A 19,131-nucleotide genomic window follows, 5' to 3' on the forward strand; every position below is an offset into this window, starting at 1 on the left:
AAAAGTTTATATGATTATCTTTTGATTATGGACAGGTGGCAGGAAGCACAGCGTCTTGCAAATTCCCTCTCTCACTCCCTCCCTCCACTCCAATCAATCTCATGAGTCAAAATTGAACATGACTTTAGTACATACTGTTCATTGTGTTTTGCATCTCATATTCATTATCTTCTTGAGTCTTTGAATACAGTTGTATGAATATATATGGTTGGAAGAGTGACACTCAGATCGAAAATTGAAATATGTAGATATGAAAAAGTTCGTGAGCTGCATTGTAGTGAAGGGTGAGCAGGGTTGCCAACCGAAAATGCAGGATAAACTGAGATTCTTTGAGTGAATTGCCTATATTTTTAAATCATATTCATAAAACTCAAATATGTCAGTTATTAAATATTTTCAAATGCATTAATGTATGTATCCTCCTTGTGTGTCAAGATCAATGCAATGGCCAAGAAATATCAAGTCAATATCATATTTGCTGTGAAAGATGAGGTAGAGCGTCTCTATCAAGAATTGTCAAAGATGGTTGACTATTCTTCATGTGGTGTGCTGGATAAAAACTCTTTGAATGTTGTGGAAATGGTCAAAGAACAATACGAGGTGAGTTTGAAGTGTTGTAGTAAGTGTATATAACTTTTTTCTTTTCCTTTTTGGGTTCAGAATTGATCTGTAAGTTGTAAGAAGAACCCACACAAGAGCAATCATCTGAGATTTTCATAATAATTGTTGCACCCAGCTCTTATTGTGTAGTTTTTTTTTTCACAGTCCAGTTGGTCATATAGCACATTTTGCATGTACAAGACATTGTTTCTTTTTGCACCTCAAGTTAGTAAATTTCTGTCTGTTATGGGCTTGGATGATCTGCACTTCCACCCAGAGTAGAGTGTGGGATATATGAATCAATGAATTGACACCAGTATACTTTTTTTGTCTTATGCTCTTTCTAGGTTTCCATTTGATGAAAATTGAGACAACAGTTATTATATTGCAAGTAGAAATTAAGCAAAGTTGAAATGTACAGGATATGGTATATTACTTATTATATGTATATATATATGTTTATTATTTTGTGTTCCCATACACCAGACAATCAGCTCCTCCCTCAACCTCACGCATCTGATACATGGTCCAGAACATCTCTCTGTTCGTTATTTCACCTCCTGCAAGAATAAGGACATGCCTGTTGAGCAAACTAGTTCATGTACTGGAATCAAAGAAGGAGATGAAGTGGAGTTTCTGGTGGAAATCACAGTAAGTTGTTGTTGTTTCCCTTGACTGTTTGGCCAAGCAGTCCTGCCTCCCTGAGGAATGCCATGACTGGAACAGAGTTTTCCCACATATCCCTTATAGAGTGTATATTGTGTTGTTGGCATGTATGATTGTGTACTATGTAGTGCTCCATAATGTGTTGTATAGTATGGGGTGAAGTGTTACATCCTGGACAGTTATCTGCAATGTGGTCATCAAGGCTCTTCTGGTGGTTTAGAAGGGCTGGATGGTGACTGCACTGCAGTCTGGCCAGGTGGACTCTGTCCTTTTACAGGAGAGAGGATTCAGAGGGATGGATATCATGGGGTCTGGCATGCAGCAATGTATTGTCTTTCAGTTTTCAAAGTAAGTGGAAGACACTGGTTGTGTTATTGCCGAATAGTGAGAAGTGGTATGTAAAAGATATCAATATCGTGACTCTCAATAAGGGAAACTGCCTTTCATATAAATAAAATCATCTTGCACTAACCAAACTAAAATATGAATAATAAGCAACTTGGTTGAAAGGAACGTTTTTCATCTCTGTGAACCAGAGCAAAGATGTGAGGCAGTTTGCAGAATAATCCATAATTCCTATTGTCTTTATGCATTCATAGATATATTGCAGTATTTCTGCATTGTTCCTCTATAAATATATGCACCCCAGGGGTCTATTCTCAGTCCATTACTTTTAATCTTATATACAAGCAGTTTGGCAGACCTGTTAGATGCTCATAGTGTGCAGTGTCACTTCTATGCAGGTGACATACAGATATACATTGAGATCACTGATGTAGCTAACATTAAGGAAAAAATAGTAGCCCTTCTGCATGATATAAAAGCCTGGATTCTTGTGTGAAACCTCAAGCTAAAGGAGAGCAAGACAGACATTCTTCTTGTCAAAGGTGGTCTTAAGAGTTGACATTGAGACTGAGTTTGGTGTCCTGGATCCTGGAGACCTACGATTGTATCCCAGTCCATCAGTAAAATCCTGGGGATAACATTTGGTTCCAGCCTGAATTTTAAACATCACATAAATAATCTAGTTAAAACTTGTAATTACCATATAAGGAATCTTTATGCTGTGAGGTGTCTAAATAAAGATACTCTCATTGGACTTGTGCATTCTCTTATTATGTCCCATGCTGACTATTCTTTATTTTTGAGACTGCCCAACTATTCACTGAAGAAAATCCAGACCATTCCAAATAAGTATGCCAGACTGATTTTTCACTTCCTCCAAGAACTCCAACCAAACATTACCTGATCAAGTTGCACTGGCTCCCTGAAATGGCTCACATAGAGTTTAAAGTCTGCTTGTTAGTTTATAAGGCCATAGTGTTCAGGCAACCTAAGTATATTGTTGAGATAATATCCAGACCTGAGACTGAAACACAGATGCCTCTGTGGAGCAGTGAAGACACTTACAGAGTTTATGAACCAAGGGCAGTAAATAGGAGCTTTTGTAGATAGATCTTTTGCCTATGCTGCTCCTTGCCTTTACAACAAGCTGTCAGTTAGAGTAAGGCAGCAGTCAACACTTGCTAGTTTTAAGGCCCACCTTAAAAGTTTTTTATTTTCTCAAGCATATGATACCACATGAAAGGTTTTAAATGAGGTATATAGAATATGATATTTTTTAGCATGATCCAATATTCATTCTTATTGCAATGTGAGCGCTCCTGAATTCAACTGAAGAACTGGTGCTCAGTAATATAAAACACCAAAATATTATTATTATTATTAAAACTATTTGTGCCAGATGTTTACAGTTGTGATGAAGTTATATAATTATACCTTGTCATTCATGGACTCTGCCTGCTTAGTTTTTCATTAAAAAAATAGTATTGCTGATAAAGACATTTATTCCATACTCCTTTTTCTCATAAAGGATAAATGTCAGTTCCCATCACAGAAGTGGAATGGTGCTAGGTGAAAAGTACAAATTATTGTACCTATGTATCTATATGCCAATGGCTTCATCCTCCTTGTAAAGGAAGTATACAGTCAAGGCACACACCCCACTCCCATCCACCACCCTTTGTTTCCCTCTCATTTTAGCTCCTTTAGGATGAAAGGTCATCCCTGTCTCCTATCCACTGTTTAGAAGTTTCATCAGTGCTTTTTATTTCAGGCTGCAGGATGTCCAGAAAATGAGGAAAAAATGTGGATTGATATCACAACCAATTTAGAAAATGTTCACATTGATATTGATGTACACTGTGAGTGTGATTGTGAAAAGCCAGGCGCTCCAGTAAGTGGTGGTATCATTATAATTCTTTTCATTCTTATAGGAAGTTGATGTACTCACAGTATACAATCATTCCAACTTTGATTTGTTACAGTTGGATGCAAAATTGCCTCAATAATTTACATTAGTGGAGAATAGCATTTAACAATAACAAAGCTTACATAAATATACCAAGGGCTGTTTCCTCCATACCAGAGAGGTAGCCAGAGTCAAAAGCATAATTCCACTATCACCTATTTCATCCCCACCCATTCCACTCCCATCCACCACCCCTCCCTCCCTCTCATCTTGACCCCTCATGGATGACTGGTCATCCTTGCATCTCACCCATTGCCTTGGGTCAAGAGCAATGCAGCAAGACACAGTACATCCACAACAAGGCTGCTTTATTTACTCAGTGACCCCCATTCTCCATCCCCTTGTGCAGAAATATTGAAGGTGGTGAGAAATCCCTTTGGGCTGCATCAAAAGGAATTTATCCCCATCTTCAATAGAGTCAATAACAAAGCATGCTACCATTAAAAGACATGAAAGATCATTAAGATCATTAATTCAAGGGGTGAAAGACTGGAAAAAAGTGGAGAACTTTAAGTCTTTTAGGTCACATAAAGCAATGAATGGAGGAATGGAGGTGGAGGTGAATTGTAGAGTAAGGGAGGCAAGTAAAGGTCTGGGGGGAAAAGGAAAGTGTCATGAGAAATAGGTATCTAGGGATGGTCACATAAAGAAGATTGTGAAAGGAAGTGATTGTGCCCAAGGTACTGTATGGAGCAGAGACTTGGAATTTGAAAGAGGCAGAAAGGAAGACCATAAACATGCTTGAGATGAAGGGTTTGAGAAGTATGGTAGGTATTATGAGGATGGGTAGAATGACAAATGTGGAGGTGAAGCAGAGGACAATGATGGCAGCTGGCACATAGGTTAGATCAAAGAGTGCCGAGATGGTTTGGGCATATGTTGCTATTCAACATCGACAACAATGATTTAAAATGGCAATTGTCAACAGAATGGTCAGAGTAGACACCACGTGAGGATGAAACCTTTATTAAATGTACAATATTTTGCTTGTTGAAGATTTTTCAAGTACTTGAAAAAGATTCAACAAACAAAACTTTGTACATTTAATAAAGTGTCCTTATTTGGTGTCTATTATGACTATCAACAACAATACTGAAAATAAATTTTTATCTTGCAGGGTAGAATGACATACTCAGAGAAGTGTTCTAAGTCTGGAACCTATCAGTGTGGAGTGTGTGATTGCCTTGATCGATCATATGGTAAAAAGTGTCAGTGCAACACAGATAGCCTGGATACTGATATTGTGTAGGTGTCACTTGCCAGGGATTTTGTACAATTTTTGACATACATGTTGAATTCTCATACATTTGCATACAATTTTTTTTTACGAATATCATAAATGATGTTTACAGTCATCTGAAAGTTTCTTTCTCTATTAATGTCTATCTAACTATATACCAAGAGCTTTTTCTCCCTTACAAGGGAGGTAGCCGAGTCAAAGGCATATACCCATTCCCATCCACCACCCTTTCCTCCTTTTCATCTTAGCTCCTCATGGATGACAGGTCATCCCTGTATCCTGTCCACTGCCCTGGGTCAGAAGCAATGCAGTAAGACACAGCATATCCACAGCAAGGCCACTTTACTTAATCAATGACCCGCCCCTGTGTCCCCTCATGCAGAAAAAGAGAAGACAGATGGAAATCCCTTTGGGCTGCATCAAAATATCATTCATACATAAGCACCCATTAACCACCCATCCCCCGCCCCTCCCTTCTTTGTATAACAGTATCATCAATACATATGTTGCACACATTTGCATATTGACGATCTGCAATCGTCCAGCCAACACCAGTGCACAAAGATGCACACATGCATGAAGAGAGTTGGTGTTCTAAACTCGCTCAAGACCTCATCTCTCAGGTCAAGCAGGGTCAAAGAACAATTATCTCCAGATTGCGTGCCAGCCCACACTGCCCACTTCACCCCAACGGTCGAAGCATGATACCACAGATAGCAGTATTAATAATTTATTTTGTCAAATGGTTCTATGTCCACTTGGACATAGATTGTACATATATTTAGGATTAAAATTATGTACTTAATAGAAAATATTTGAGCAGAGTTCCCCCTTATAAGACCCAGTCATCAGGCCTGTAGAAGGACTTGAAAACTGTACACAGCCTGGACAAATCACATCAATAAAGCAAAGAAATATCTCCGCTTTTTCTCAACCGGCTTCTGCCCATCTAATCTTGCTTCTCAAGGAAAGACTATGCTACCAAATCTCTCCTTCTAAAGAATGTTGTAATCCACCGAAGATGAAACCAACATTTCTTCTGGCGACCACGGCAACACATAGTCACTTTCCACTCATCCCTATTTTCTGTCTCCCTTGCTCAATAGACATTCCCCACTTGCTCAACACCCCCTTCACCCCATCCATCCATCTCATCCTCACTTGTCCTCTCAATTTCACTCCCTTCACCTCTGCCTTTCACACATCTTTTACTAATCTGTCATCACTCATTCTTTCCATGTGTCCAAACCATCCCACTAATTTTTCATCAGCCCTATCTGTCATCTTTTCCACTCTTGCTCTCCTCCTCACCTCTTTGTTTCTCACTCTGTCCAACCTAGTAACCCATATCATACTTCTCAGACATTTCATCTCAAACACATTTAAACTTTTCCTACATGTCTCTTTTAAATTCCAAGTCTCTGCCCTATACAATGCCATCAGCACAATCACCCTTTCATACAATCTCATTGCACCCATTCTCAGTCGCCTATTTCTCATAACACTTTTTAATCCCTCAAGGCATTTACTTGCTTCTCTCAATCTACAATTTACCTCCACCTCGACTCCTCCTTTTCCTGCCACATGCTACCCTAAATAACTAAAACTATTAACTTCCTCCAGCCTCTCTATACTTATGCTTACTTCCAACTCACTGCCATCCTCCACCCTTGTACATCTCATCACCTTGCTTTTACCCACATTTACCTTCATCTTTCTTGTATTGCATACCTTCTCAAACTCTGTCACTATCTCACTTGATCCTTCCTCTGACTCTGCCACAAGCACAGTATTGTTAGCAAACAGCAATTGGCCAATCTCCCACTCTCCGTACAAATGTAGGGCTAGATAATTCACCAGTAGAAGGTGGTTATATAGCTCCCATTCAAAGGGAAAGATTAAATATCTGTAAAAAATTATATTGTATATGAGATGTCTAGAATAGAAAGGGGAAAATAGTGGCATCATGCATAAGCTATTTTGCCTCTTAACATCAAGAGCTATAAGAGCCATATTTCTGTATCGAGGAGGTGTGGCATTTATTCCTTACTATTCAAGACATGTCATAATTTTTTTTTCACATTTATTGACAAATATATCCATTTTTTTTTTTTTTTAACTATAATTGTTTTTCTCTCACCAGCAATGAAGATTATTTGTGTCAATATGGAAACGAGACTCAAGTTTGTTCAGGCCAGGGTATATGTCAATGTGGACAGTGCATTTGCAATCAGCCTTCTAAATTTGATGTAAGTTACGTTTCCATGAAATGTATGGTATTCATATACTGCATTCCTGTTTTTCTCCATTATTCTTAATCAATACCTACATATATTCATAATAGAAATCTTGAGATATTTTACTTTAAATATTTCATAATATTGATTTTTCTTATATGGATTATGCAGGATATAAATGGCGTTTACTGTGAGTGTAACCATGGAGGCTGCCGTGACCCAAAGAATAAAATTTTGTGTTCAGGTAATGGTGAATGTGACTGTGACAAATGCAGGTGTCACCAAGGTTGGCAAGGTACCTTCTGTGAATGTCAGACAGATGAGGTCTGTGTAGCACCAGGTAAATAACTCAAAATAACCTTGATATTTGTGAACAAGTATAGGTATATTCATGTGTTTGTAAGCTATATTTTTTATGATTATTTTTATGATTTTCTTTTTGCACTCCTTAATATAATACATACATATACCAAAAGGCTTTTTTCCCCTACACACGGGGTAACCAAAAAGAAAAAGGCATAGAAACCACTCCCACCAATTCCATTTCCTATATACTCCACTCCCCTCCACCCTCCTCCCTCCCTCTTATCTTGGCACCTCCTGGATGACGGGTGATCCCTGCATCCTGTCCACTGCCCTGGGTCAGAAGCAGTGTCGCAAGACACAGCACATCCACAGCAAGGCCGCTTCATAAATTCGGCGACCCCCCCTCTCCGTCCCCTCATGCAGAAAAGGAGAAGATGGGGAGAAATCCCTTTGTGCTGCATCAAATTTTTTCTCATACATACTTCCTCACCCCCCACCCCCCACCCACTCCTCCTCATGCATCACAGCATCATCTATACACAACCCCTCTCCATTCACCCCTATCTTCTGTCCTCTCCCGTCCTTCCTCCACAGACATTCCTCTCTTTTGTAATGCCCCTTTCACCCCATCCATCCATCTCATCCTAGGATGCCCCCTCATATTCACTCCTTCCACCTCTGCCTTCCACACTTCTTTTACTAATCATTCTTCACTCATTCTTTCCATGTGTCCAAATCATCCTAATACTCTTTCATCAACCATATCTCTCAGTTCCCTTTCCACCCCTGTTCTCTTTCTCACCTCCTCATTTCTCACTCTATCCAGCCTAGTAACCCCTATCATACTTCTCAGATATTTCATCTCAAAAACATTCAAAATCCTTCTCTCTTCTTCTCTCATGTTCCATGTTTCTGCCCCGTACAATGCTGTTGGCACAATCACTGCTTCATATAACCTCCTCTTAGCATCCATTTCCAGATGTCTATTTCTCATTACACTTATCAATCCACCAAGGCATTTACTCGCTTCTCTCAATCTACATTCTACCTCCACCCCCACTCCTCCTGTTTTATCAGATTGTAAAGGTATATTAAGCGTCTGTCTGTTGAATAATTTGTTCTAAAACGAGATTGCATGGCGTATAGTAGATTACGTTCCCTGAGGTAGGTATCTAACTGATTGTATATGATACATTCCAAAACCTTGGAAATAATACCTAGAATTGAAACAGGCCTGTAGTTACAAAGGATTACAAAGGATTACAAAGGCGGAGCATGCCGACAGGAGACCTTTTGCTACATATCTAGGTCGGATGCGAAAAAAAATCATAATAATAATAAAATAATAAATAAAAACTATAATAATGTAAATAACAAATAAAATACATAAATAAATGCATAGGTATAGTTAAATAATAAACAAACAGGTAAATAGTAAATAATAATAAATTGACATATAACTAATAATAAATTAAAATCAGACAGACAAATGATAACAAAACAAAAACAAATAATATAAAATGAATTATAATCATTACAGCATCTTGCTTAGGTGTTTATCTAAATGATTCTTAAAGCTTCGAACTGAACTACATTGCACTACCTGTGCAGGAAGTTTATTCCATTCATTAACTATGCGGTTGGCAACGTTGTTTCTACCTACTTCCAAATTGAATCTATTTCCGGACAGTTTGAGACCATTGTTTCTTGTCTGATTCTCATTCAATGTGAAAATTTTGTCACTTTTGATGTTAATTCCCTTTAAAATCTTAAAGACCTGTATCAAGTCACCTCTGAGTCTACGCTTTTTTAGGGAAAACAAATTCATATGTTTTAGTCGATTTTCGTTGAATGCCTCCGTTTTTGCGTTTTTCTTATAAAGAGGTGTTACCCAAGCCCTTTTCATGTCGCTTGGGATAAATCCTGAACTGATAGACTAATTTATCATGTGGGTTATTGGAGGAGTTATAATTGTGGCTCCATCCTTAACAAACCTTGCAGGAATGTTTTCTAATCCTGTGGCCTTATTGGCACTTATGCTAGCCAGTAATTTAAACACTTCTTTTTGAATGGTCTTATGTAGTTGGAAACTCTTTGTGGACTTATCTTTATAGTATTCTTGAACGTACCCCAGCCCAAACTTCCCAGAACCCGTTGGAAGGGATTTTACTAGTTTAGTGGCTATGGTTGTGAAAAAGGAGTTGAAGTGGTTGGCTATGGTGTTCCTATCAGAGTTAACCTTGTCGTTTACTGTATATACTCATCTATAGGTCAAAATCTTCAGGAATTTTTTTTAGGCCAAAACCTAGGGGTCGACCTAGCCTTTTTTGTCATGTCATGACAAAAAAGTCTAGGAAGAACTCTTACCTTTTCTTTGGGTTCAAAAATCAAAATATTTACCTACTAGTTACTACCACCAGTAAACAATGAGGACATAAAGTACACGGTACATACCAAAACATGTGAAATTCCTTCTAGATACGGTAACCCCACACTGTGGTGTTACCTGTTTGTTAAAATTCTTAGCACAGGCAAGCTTATTATATCATGTATACTATTATAGGACCCATAGTTGTTTAAAAAATAATAAAATGCTGTGATATTCTCAAATTTAGGTATTTTTTTAGTTTCGACCATGGGAGCAATATAGCAATAGAAAATTAATGATTAATTTTGTAAATTACAATGTATCAACGTAATATGCAATTTTGTGGGCGAAGTGAAAATAAAAAATACCTTGCTACAAGCAAATATGCAAATGAACGAAGTCGGTAGCATAGGATCGGGACGCCATCTTGTCTTTCAATTGATGGCCTCGGTACTTCCGACAGTACCTCGTCAGGTACATTTTCTTACAAAGGATTACAAAGGATTACAAAGGCGGAGCATGCCGAAAGGAGACCTTTTGATCCATATCTAGGTCGGATGCCAAAAAAAAATAAATAAATAAATAAATAAATAAATAAAAAATCATATTAGTAATAAAATAATAAATAAAAACTATAATAATGTAAATAACAAATAAAATACATAAATAAATGCATAGGTATAGTTAAAATGATAAACAAACAGGTAAATAGTAAATAATAAATTAACATATAACTAATAATAAATTAAAATCAGACAGACAAATGATAAAACAAAAACAAATAATATAAGATAAATTATAATCATTACAGCATCTTACTTAAGTATTTATCTAAATGATTCTTAAAGCTTTGAACTGAACTACATTGTACTACCTGTGCAGGAAGTTTATTCCATTCATTAACTACACGGTTGGCAAAGTTGTTTCTACCTACTTCCAAATTTAATCTATTTCCGGACAGTTTGAGACCATTGTTTCTTGTCTGATTCTCATTCAATGTGAAAATTTTGTCACTTTTGATGTCAATTCCCTTTAAAATCTTAAAGACCTGTATCAAGTCACCTCTGAGTCTATGCTTTTTTAGGGAAAACAGATTCATGTGCTTTAGTCGATTTTCGTATGATTTATTTTTTATATTTGGAATCAGTTTTGTGGCTCGCCGTTGTACTTTTTCCATTCTGTCAATGTCTTTAATGAGATTCGGTGACCATACGGAAACAGCATATTCCAAATGTGGACGAACTAACGATTTATATAGCTTGTTAATGAGTGATGGACTTTTGAAATCAAAAGATCGCGCAATCAGTCCCAGAATCTTATTTGCTTTCTCAGAGGCTGAAATGCATTGCTTGGATGATTTGAGGTCGTTACTGATAATTACGCTGAGATCTTTTTCACTATCCACTTTTGTTAACGAATTTCCAAATAACTTGTAATCGTACTTACTGTTATTTTTACCTATGTGCATTACCTTGCATTTACTTGTGTTATATTTCATTAGCCACTTTTCAGACCATTGCTGTAATTGATCTAAATCTTCTTGAATATCTAATTGGTTTGAGTGATCATCTGCCACTCCGCACAGTTTTGTATCATCAGCAAATTTGGAAACAGTAGATTTTAGTCCATGGTCTATATCATTTATATATACTATGAATAGAAGTGGCCCAAGAACGGAACCCTGAGGAACTCCACTTGCAACACTTTTCCATCCAGAAGTTTTTCCATTTAAAACAACTCTCTGTTTTCGACCATTCAACCAATTACTAGTCCAACCTAATAGGCTACCACTTATTGAAGGAATGTTATGGAGCGGAGATACATGCATTCCTTCAAGCTGCAAGAACTTTGTATACCCAACAAGCTGAGTGGTTGAAAAGCCTGTCAACGTCTCTCATGACGACGACAACGAGGACGAGCCGGATGACAAATGATTTATTAAACACAGGTTAGGTTAGGTTAGTTTAGGTTAGACAAATTTATCATCCTTTCATTTCTTCGACGTCGGCATCTATCATAACAAACATGGCGTACCATTCGTCCGACACGACTTCGTTACTTACGAAATCTGTTTTAGCACCTTTTTTGTTTTTTATTTCCGCTCACAAAATTGCATATTACGTTGATACATTATAATTTACAAAATTAATAATTAATTTTTTATTGCTATATTGCGCCCATGGTCGAAACTAAAAATTTACCCAAATTTAGCTTTCTATATGGTATATATTATTGTTACCATTACCAAAACAATGCATGGATCTCACCATCACGAAAACAAACTGTTCAGTATTGCCAACTTGTTACTGTTACAGTGACACATGGTATAATCCTAAATATTTTAACTAAAATCCACCAAAATCGTTTTCCTTGCTGTCGTCATCTTCACCACCAAACAGCTCCTCCCACTCATTTTTGTGTAGAGTATCGTCATACGGATCAACTTCATCAGCCACAGGAACATCAACATCATCTTCCTCCTCCACATTATCATTAGCCTGATCGTCCGCACAGTTGAGATTACAAGACTACTCTGAGACATTGTTGGTTAAAATTGTTTTTAATGAAACACACCTAGCCAGTTTATTCTGTATACCATACATTACTTGGTAATCTGTTTAAGTTTTTCACTCTGCTGAAATGGCAATTTCAGTGATACTTATTAAATATTAAAATCTGTGAACTTGAAAAAGCATAAACCAAAATACATCAGAATTAATGAAGTGAAAAAACCATAATAATCAATTGCTATACCAGGCAAGCCATGCCACTTCAAAGCATTAAGACATTGGAATGCTCACAGCACCAAAACAAAAACAAGCCACTCGACCTGTACATGAGATATATGGAAAATTCCAGATTTTTTGGCCAAAAATGTGGGTCGACCTTTACACAAGATCGACCTATAGACGAGTATATATGGTATCATGAGTCCTATCCTGTCTACTTTGTTGCTAGGCTTTGTGTGAATTTCTAGGGTCTTCAGAGTTTGCCAAAGCTTCCTTGGATCGTGTTTGTTCTGGTTCACCATGTTAGTACAATAATCAGCTTTGGATTTTTCCTTCCAATATTTCACCTGATTCCTTTAGTACAGAAAGCCATTATAGTCCTTCTGTTTTCTACTTTTCCTAAATCTAGCAATAAATCTGTCTCTATCACAAATTAAACCCAGTACTTCATTTGTCATCCATGATTCCATCCTCTGTTTTATTCGTATCTCTTTGAGAGGCACTACTCTGTCAATAATAGTAAGAAATGTGTACTTAAAATTAGACCAGGCCTCATAAACATCAGTACAATTTAGTATTGGCGACCAGCCTGTCCTACCCAGTTCATCTACAAAATGTTCCTGTGAGTAATGCTTCATGGTACGAAGCTTCACTGTGTTGTGCTTGTTGAAAATTGTCTTCCTAGCTTTGCTAGTACAATATATGAGCTTGTGGTCACTAAGACCAAAATCACAAGCACCAGCCTGAGTTATCTTATTACAATTGGAGACCAGGATAAGATCTATGATGGACCTGGATGTGCCTGCTATTCAAGTAGGCTCGTCAATCAGTTGTGTCAGGCCATGAGATTTTAGCAAGTCTCTCATTGCCTTAACAAGGTTATTATTTGTACTTGCCAGATTCATATTAAAATCACCTAGGATAATAATTTCTTGGTCATGCATATTGACCCGATTGAAACAGGTAGATTCTAATACGCTATAGAAGGACATCTGTTTCAGTGGTGTGTAACAGACCCCGCATAAGATGGGATGCGATTTAGGTAACAATATTTCTACCCAAACAGCTTTGAGCCCCTTGTTACTCATAAGGTCTGTATGGGGGTTGAATGCTAAATTATTGCAAATGAAAGTACATACCCCTCCTCTGGTCCTCTTTCTATCAATACGCACAACACTATAACCTGAAATTGCAATTTCTGAGTCGGAGATGGTACTGTCTAGCCAAGTTTCAGTGACACCAATGACTGCTGCCCTGGTCTGCTGCGCTAGTAGACGGAACTTGTCTATCTTAGGTAGAAGGCTTCTGGCATTCAAGTGCACGAAGTGGAGGCCCCATTTGTTGAAGCAGTTGAAATCATCCCCAGGTGTTGACTGGGGCGAGGCACAGCGATCGGGGTTAACATGTGTAGGGTCATCCTCACCATTGGACATGGGGGGTACTGGTAGTTCTTTAAGTGTACACCCATTGCAAGTGAAGTGGAGAATGTCCTCATTCACCAAGGCAGCATTGTAGGTTTCAAGAGAAATTCCGCAACACTTGATATGAGTCCATTCCCCACATGACTTGCAGCTGATGGCTCTACTGTTGCGACAGACTCCTTTTAGACAGCTTACACATGGGTGTTTTGGGACTCTCGTTGCAGCTGGGCTAGGACAGGGATGTATATCACCACAGAGAAGGAGGGCGTAGGACTCCAGAAGCTTGGAAGTGTTGATTTTTCTCTTCGGTGTTATATGAGAACTTCCCCTTACATTACATGACAACAATACTTGAGATTTATATTGTATATATTAAAGATTGAAGATGGAAAACAAATAAAATCATCAGTATTTGACACATATGTATTCTTCAACCATTGACGAGTTATGAAATTGAGGAACACCAAAGATCCTTACATGATTTAGATTGCATTATAATTTCATTCTTGTGTTAGTAATATTTCTATTATGTAATGCCATTGGTTCATAGATACACATCATGAAGCTCCAGTAAATTTTTTCCCTTTTTCTTTCACTCTCTTTGTCTTTCTCTTTCCATCTTTCTCTCTTTTTCTCTCTCTCTCTCTTCCTCATTCTAACTCTCCCATTATTTCAACAGGAGGGGTGGAAGCTTGTTCTGGACATGGCACATGTAACTGTGGAAAATGCACCTGTGAAAAGAAAAATGGCATTTCATATTCTGGCAAATATTGTGAAGAGTGCCGTGTAAGTATTACTGATTCACTTGAGTATAATTTTTTATTTATTTATTTATTTATTTTTTTCTATTGTAAACATTCCAACATTTCTGTGACTCGCTTTAATGAGTAAATTCAGCTTCTCCATTATGATTTGGGTATCCATACAGACATGCCAAACAGGGAGATGTGTGAAGTATCGGGACTGTGTGCAGTGTAGGCTCTTTGGCATGGGGAAATTGAAAGGATCAGCATGTGACAAGTGCACCATCATTCCTGAGGGTATTGAATCTCTTCAAGGTAAGCCTTTGTATATTCACAAGGTTACCATGGGAACAACAACAGTGAAATAACCCAAACTGGAACCATACATGTATTTAAAGCTAATTATGATAGAGAATTAGAGATAGGGCCTCATGAGTATATCTCTTTCCTTGTATGCTACAATTAGTTAAATGCACATTTAGGTTATCAGTTATATTTGTTTAGAGAAAGGAAACAACCAGGAACCCCTACCCTACTCCTTCTCCTAATAGCCAGTGACAGTAACAAACTCACAATTGCTAAACACACAGCTTGGTAGTGAGCAGGCAAGTGTCATCAGACTGAAATTAATCTGTTCATCTGCCTTCATGGGACAGAACCCATGTAATGCATATGAGCTTTGTGATTTTGAGCACAAGCTTGAACATGAAAAATAAGAAACACTCCACCTTAAAAGTAAAAACAACATTCTGGCAGATGAGAAGGATTAACTTCTTATTATAATAAAGGAAAACAGTGCTAGAAACAAATCAAATGAGAAAAAGATGGGTGAATTGATTGATGTTTAAGAAAGTTGATTTTTTAGCCAAGAGAAGGACATGGTTAACTTTAGCAAGATCATGGAGCAGCAGAAAAGGGAAATACTGTGCAAGACTGATTGGAAGACGTAGTTCTGGTGTTTCACATTTCTTCTTTCTGTATGAACATAAGCCTTCTTCCAATCTTGGGGCACTATCTCTGAACACGATGATGTACATATTTAGAATCAGAAGTTTCAGAGTAATGAGCAATGTTATTGGATTTCATTGCCAATAAATGCTGGTAATATACATTTTTTTTTTATTTCAATAAAAACAGGTGAAGTGGATAAAGGTGCTCAGTTGTGCTCATTTGTGGATGAGTCAAACAACTGTGAATTCAAATTCACGTACTTGTACATGCCAGCCAGTGAGACATACAGCATCAAAGCTCAAAGCCTCATGGAATGTCCACCAGGATTTGCTGTCTTAGGTTAGTATATCATTACATAAGCACATTAACATCCATCAGTTATTATCATGGTATCATATATCATCATTATTGTTAATTGATGAGATCTTTGGACAATGAGTAAAAATGCTCTTTATTAGTATACAGATTTAAACCAATTTTATATTCAAGTGACAAAGGAGGGGTGGCCTTTTGTAAACAAAATATCTTTAATGAATCTAATGAGTCACTTGTTGATACATTTTCTAGGCCTTGTATTTGGTATTATCGGAGCTGTTGTGGCTGTTGGACTTTTGACCTTGATTATATGGAAAATTGTAACTAGCATTCAAGATCGCAAAGAATATGCCAAGTTTGAGGAAGAAAGGAAGAAAGCCAAATGGGATCAGGTAAGGCAGTAATGAGTGTGCAAGCCTTCATAAGACTTTGAATGTGTGTGTATTTACCTAGTTGTATTTTGCAGGAAGAGAGCTATGCTCATTGTGGACTGCTATTGTATCTTTCGGCATCCAGTTTTTTCATAAAGTCATGTATAGTTTTAGCACTCACTGTTTCCTCATTCAATTTGTTCCAAATATCTATCAATCTGTGTGGGAAGCTATTCTTTTTCAGATCTCTCCTGTAACTGTCCTTCTTAAGTTTCTTCTTGTGTCCTCTTGTATTTCTTTTGTCCCATTTTAGGTTATCCCTATCAAGAATTTCCATCTCTTTCATAATTCTGTAAATGGTTATCAAATCACCCCTTTCTCTTCTTTGTACATGTGCTAGGGTTGGTCAATTTAATTTGTCCAATCTTTGTTCGTATGTCAAATTGTAGATTGTTGGTGCCATCTCTGTTGCTGCTCGTTGAATTCTTTCTTCTTCTTTTTTTTTTTGGGGGGGGGGGGGCTGGTGTATTTACCTAGTTGTATTTTATGGGACGATAGCTATGCTCATAGTGACCCGCTTTTGTATCTCTCCGCATCCAGTTTGTTTTTAAAATCCTGTATAGTTTTGGCATTCACTGTTTCCCCATTTAGTTTGTTCCAGACATCAATCACTCTGTGTGGGAAGCTTTTCTTTTTCAAATCTCTTCTGTAACTGTCCTTCTTTATCTTCTTCTCATGCCCTCATATTTCTCTTCTGTCCCATTTTAATAAGTCATCTCTATGAAGAACTTCTATCCCTTTCATAATTCTGTAAATAGTCAGCAAATCACCTCTTTCTCCTCTCTGTTCCAGCATTGATAGATGTAATTGATCCAATATTTGTTCGTATGTCAGATTTGAGAGCGTAGGTGCCATTTTTGTCTCTGCTCTTTGAATTCGTTCTAATTTCTTTTATGTTTTTTTTACTAGGTGCTCAGTGTCACAGCATACTCCAATTTGGGTCTTATCAGTGTAATTAATATTTTCTTTACCATTTCTTCATCCATGTGGTCAAAGGCCACTTTCATTGATCTTAATAAGTTAAAGGTCTCTCCAGCTAGTTTGTTGACATGTTTATCAGGTGTCAAGTCACTTGAGATAATTACTCCAAGGTCCCTTTCTGAGTTGACTTTTTTTACTTCCTTGGTACCAATTTTATATCGACCCGACAATCTATTTTTGCTTTTTCCAAATTCCATTATACTGCATTTCTTAATGTTAAAGTTCACATCACACTTCTTACTCCATTTCCATATTTTGTCTAGATCTTCTTGTAGCGATCTGCAGTCTTCTTCTGTGCTTACTCTCTTAAATAGTTTGGTATTATCAGCAAAGAACTTCATATAACATTTCACTCCTTCATCCATATCATTTATATATATGGCAAACATTAAAGGAGCCAATACAGAGCCCTGTGGGATGCCACTTATCATATCTTCCCGATTTGAGTTCTAGTCTCTAAGTACCACTCTCATTTTTCTCCCCCTCAAGAAATCTTTCATCCATTCCAGTAGCTTCCCTTGTATTCCTCCTACTATTTAATTTTTTTTATTAACTTTTTATGTGGTACTTTGTCAAAAGCCTTCTGCAAGTCCAAGAAGGACTTGCATATGCATATGAAGAGAGACTAGCAAAACTTGAGCTACAGAGATTAGAGCAAAGAAGAGAGAGAGGAGACTTGATAACTATTTATAGAATCATGAAAGGCATAGAAACTATTGATAGAGAGGATCTAATAAAATGGGATAGCAGAAATACAAGAGGACACAGAAAGAAAATCATGAAAGACAGTTATAAAAAGATCTGAAAAAGAACAGCTTTCTCCACAGAGTATTAGACATTTGGAGCAAGTTAGATGAGAAAGTGGTGTGTGCAAAAACAATACATGAATTTAAAAACAGTATAGATAAAATGAGATATGAAGACAGGACACCACAAGCATAGCTCCCCTTCCCGTAAAATACAACTAGGGAAATGCATATATAAATACATATATATATATATATATATATATATATATATATATATATATATATATATATATATATATATATATATATATATATATATATATTCTTATGATGGATGAGTCATATTAATTTTACCATTTCCCTAAGTTTTTAGGAATACTTACACTAAAACTAATTTTCTACAATATTAAATTTCAGCAAAGCAACCCACTTTATCAGCCAGCAACCAGCACTTTCCCCAACCCTTCATTCAGAAATTAGGAAGCTTTTTTCTAAGTGATGAGGTAAATTTTTGTGTTAATTTTCATTATCTTTACAAAGAATTAGTTATAATACTGTTAAGTTGTCATGAAATGACTTCAAGAAAGGGAAAGCCATTTATTTTTAACTTCTGAAATAGAGTTCCTGCTGGGTTTTTTTTTTTTTTACATTACTTTTAAGATGGAAGAGAAAGTCATAGAATTAGGGAATATAAACAAAGAACAGGTAATGAGCACATCAAGGGAGTGACTGGCTGTTTTGGGGTGCCTTGGCTGCTTGAGAATGGAGTGTTAAATTGAATTGTATTGACTACCACAAGAAATATGGTTGTTGGCAGCACTTGGGTAAAAAAAAATAATACACAAATATACATGGAAGCACAACAAAGGTGTATAATATATCATTAATCATGTCATTGACCAAAAGCCAATGAGAATGATTTTGGATATGAGAATGGTGAGAGGGGTTAGATTTTATCAACTCATTAACTTTGGACTGAAAGTGGCAAATAAATGCAGAGAAGAGAAACAAATAAGTGTTGGAAAAGGGAGGAAGAATGAACTGCCTAGGGAATACAAAAGGGCAAATGAGGGAGAAATGGAA

The 19,131-nt window shown here is 37.0% G+C and overlaps 1 protein-coding gene across 1 annotated transcript in view; it reads left to right on the forward strand.

Annotated features, from left to right (window-relative positions):
- The window catches only part of LOC143028475 (integrin beta-PS-like), a 38,643-nt gene extending 19,747 nt beyond the window's left edge, over window positions 1-18,896 (forward strand). The window contains exons 8-18 of the mRNA XM_076190629.1: window positions 436-600; window positions 1,087-1,251; window positions 3,383-3,502; window positions 4,695-4,822; window positions 6,961-7,066; window positions 7,226-7,394; window positions 14,558-14,664; window positions 14,807-14,936; window positions 15,759-15,911; window positions 16,140-16,279; window positions 18,466-18,896. Coding sequence (XP_076046744.1) covers window positions 436-600; window positions 1,087-1,251; window positions 3,383-3,502; window positions 4,695-4,822; window positions 6,961-7,066; window positions 7,226-7,394; window positions 14,558-14,664; window positions 14,807-14,936; window positions 15,759-15,911; window positions 16,140-16,279; window positions 18,466-18,528 — 1,446 coding nt within the window. The 3' untranslated portion in view covers window positions 18,529-18,896. The remainder of the gene's footprint in view (window positions 1-435; window positions 601-1,086; window positions 1,252-3,382; window positions 3,503-4,694; window positions 4,823-6,960; window positions 7,067-7,225; window positions 7,395-14,557; window positions 14,665-14,806; window positions 14,937-15,758; window positions 15,912-16,139; window positions 16,280-18,465) is intronic.
- Window positions 18,897-19,131: the final 235 nt, after the last annotated feature.

The sequence above is a fragment of the Oratosquilla oratoria genome, chromosome 9 (assembly GCF_046742065.1).
Source record: "Oratosquilla oratoria isolate Oo_2021 chromosome 9, ASM4674206v1, whole genome shotgun sequence".
NCBI classification, from domain to species: domain Eukaryota; kingdom Metazoa; phylum Arthropoda; class Malacostraca; order Stomatopoda; family Squillidae; genus Oratosquilla; species Oratosquilla oratoria.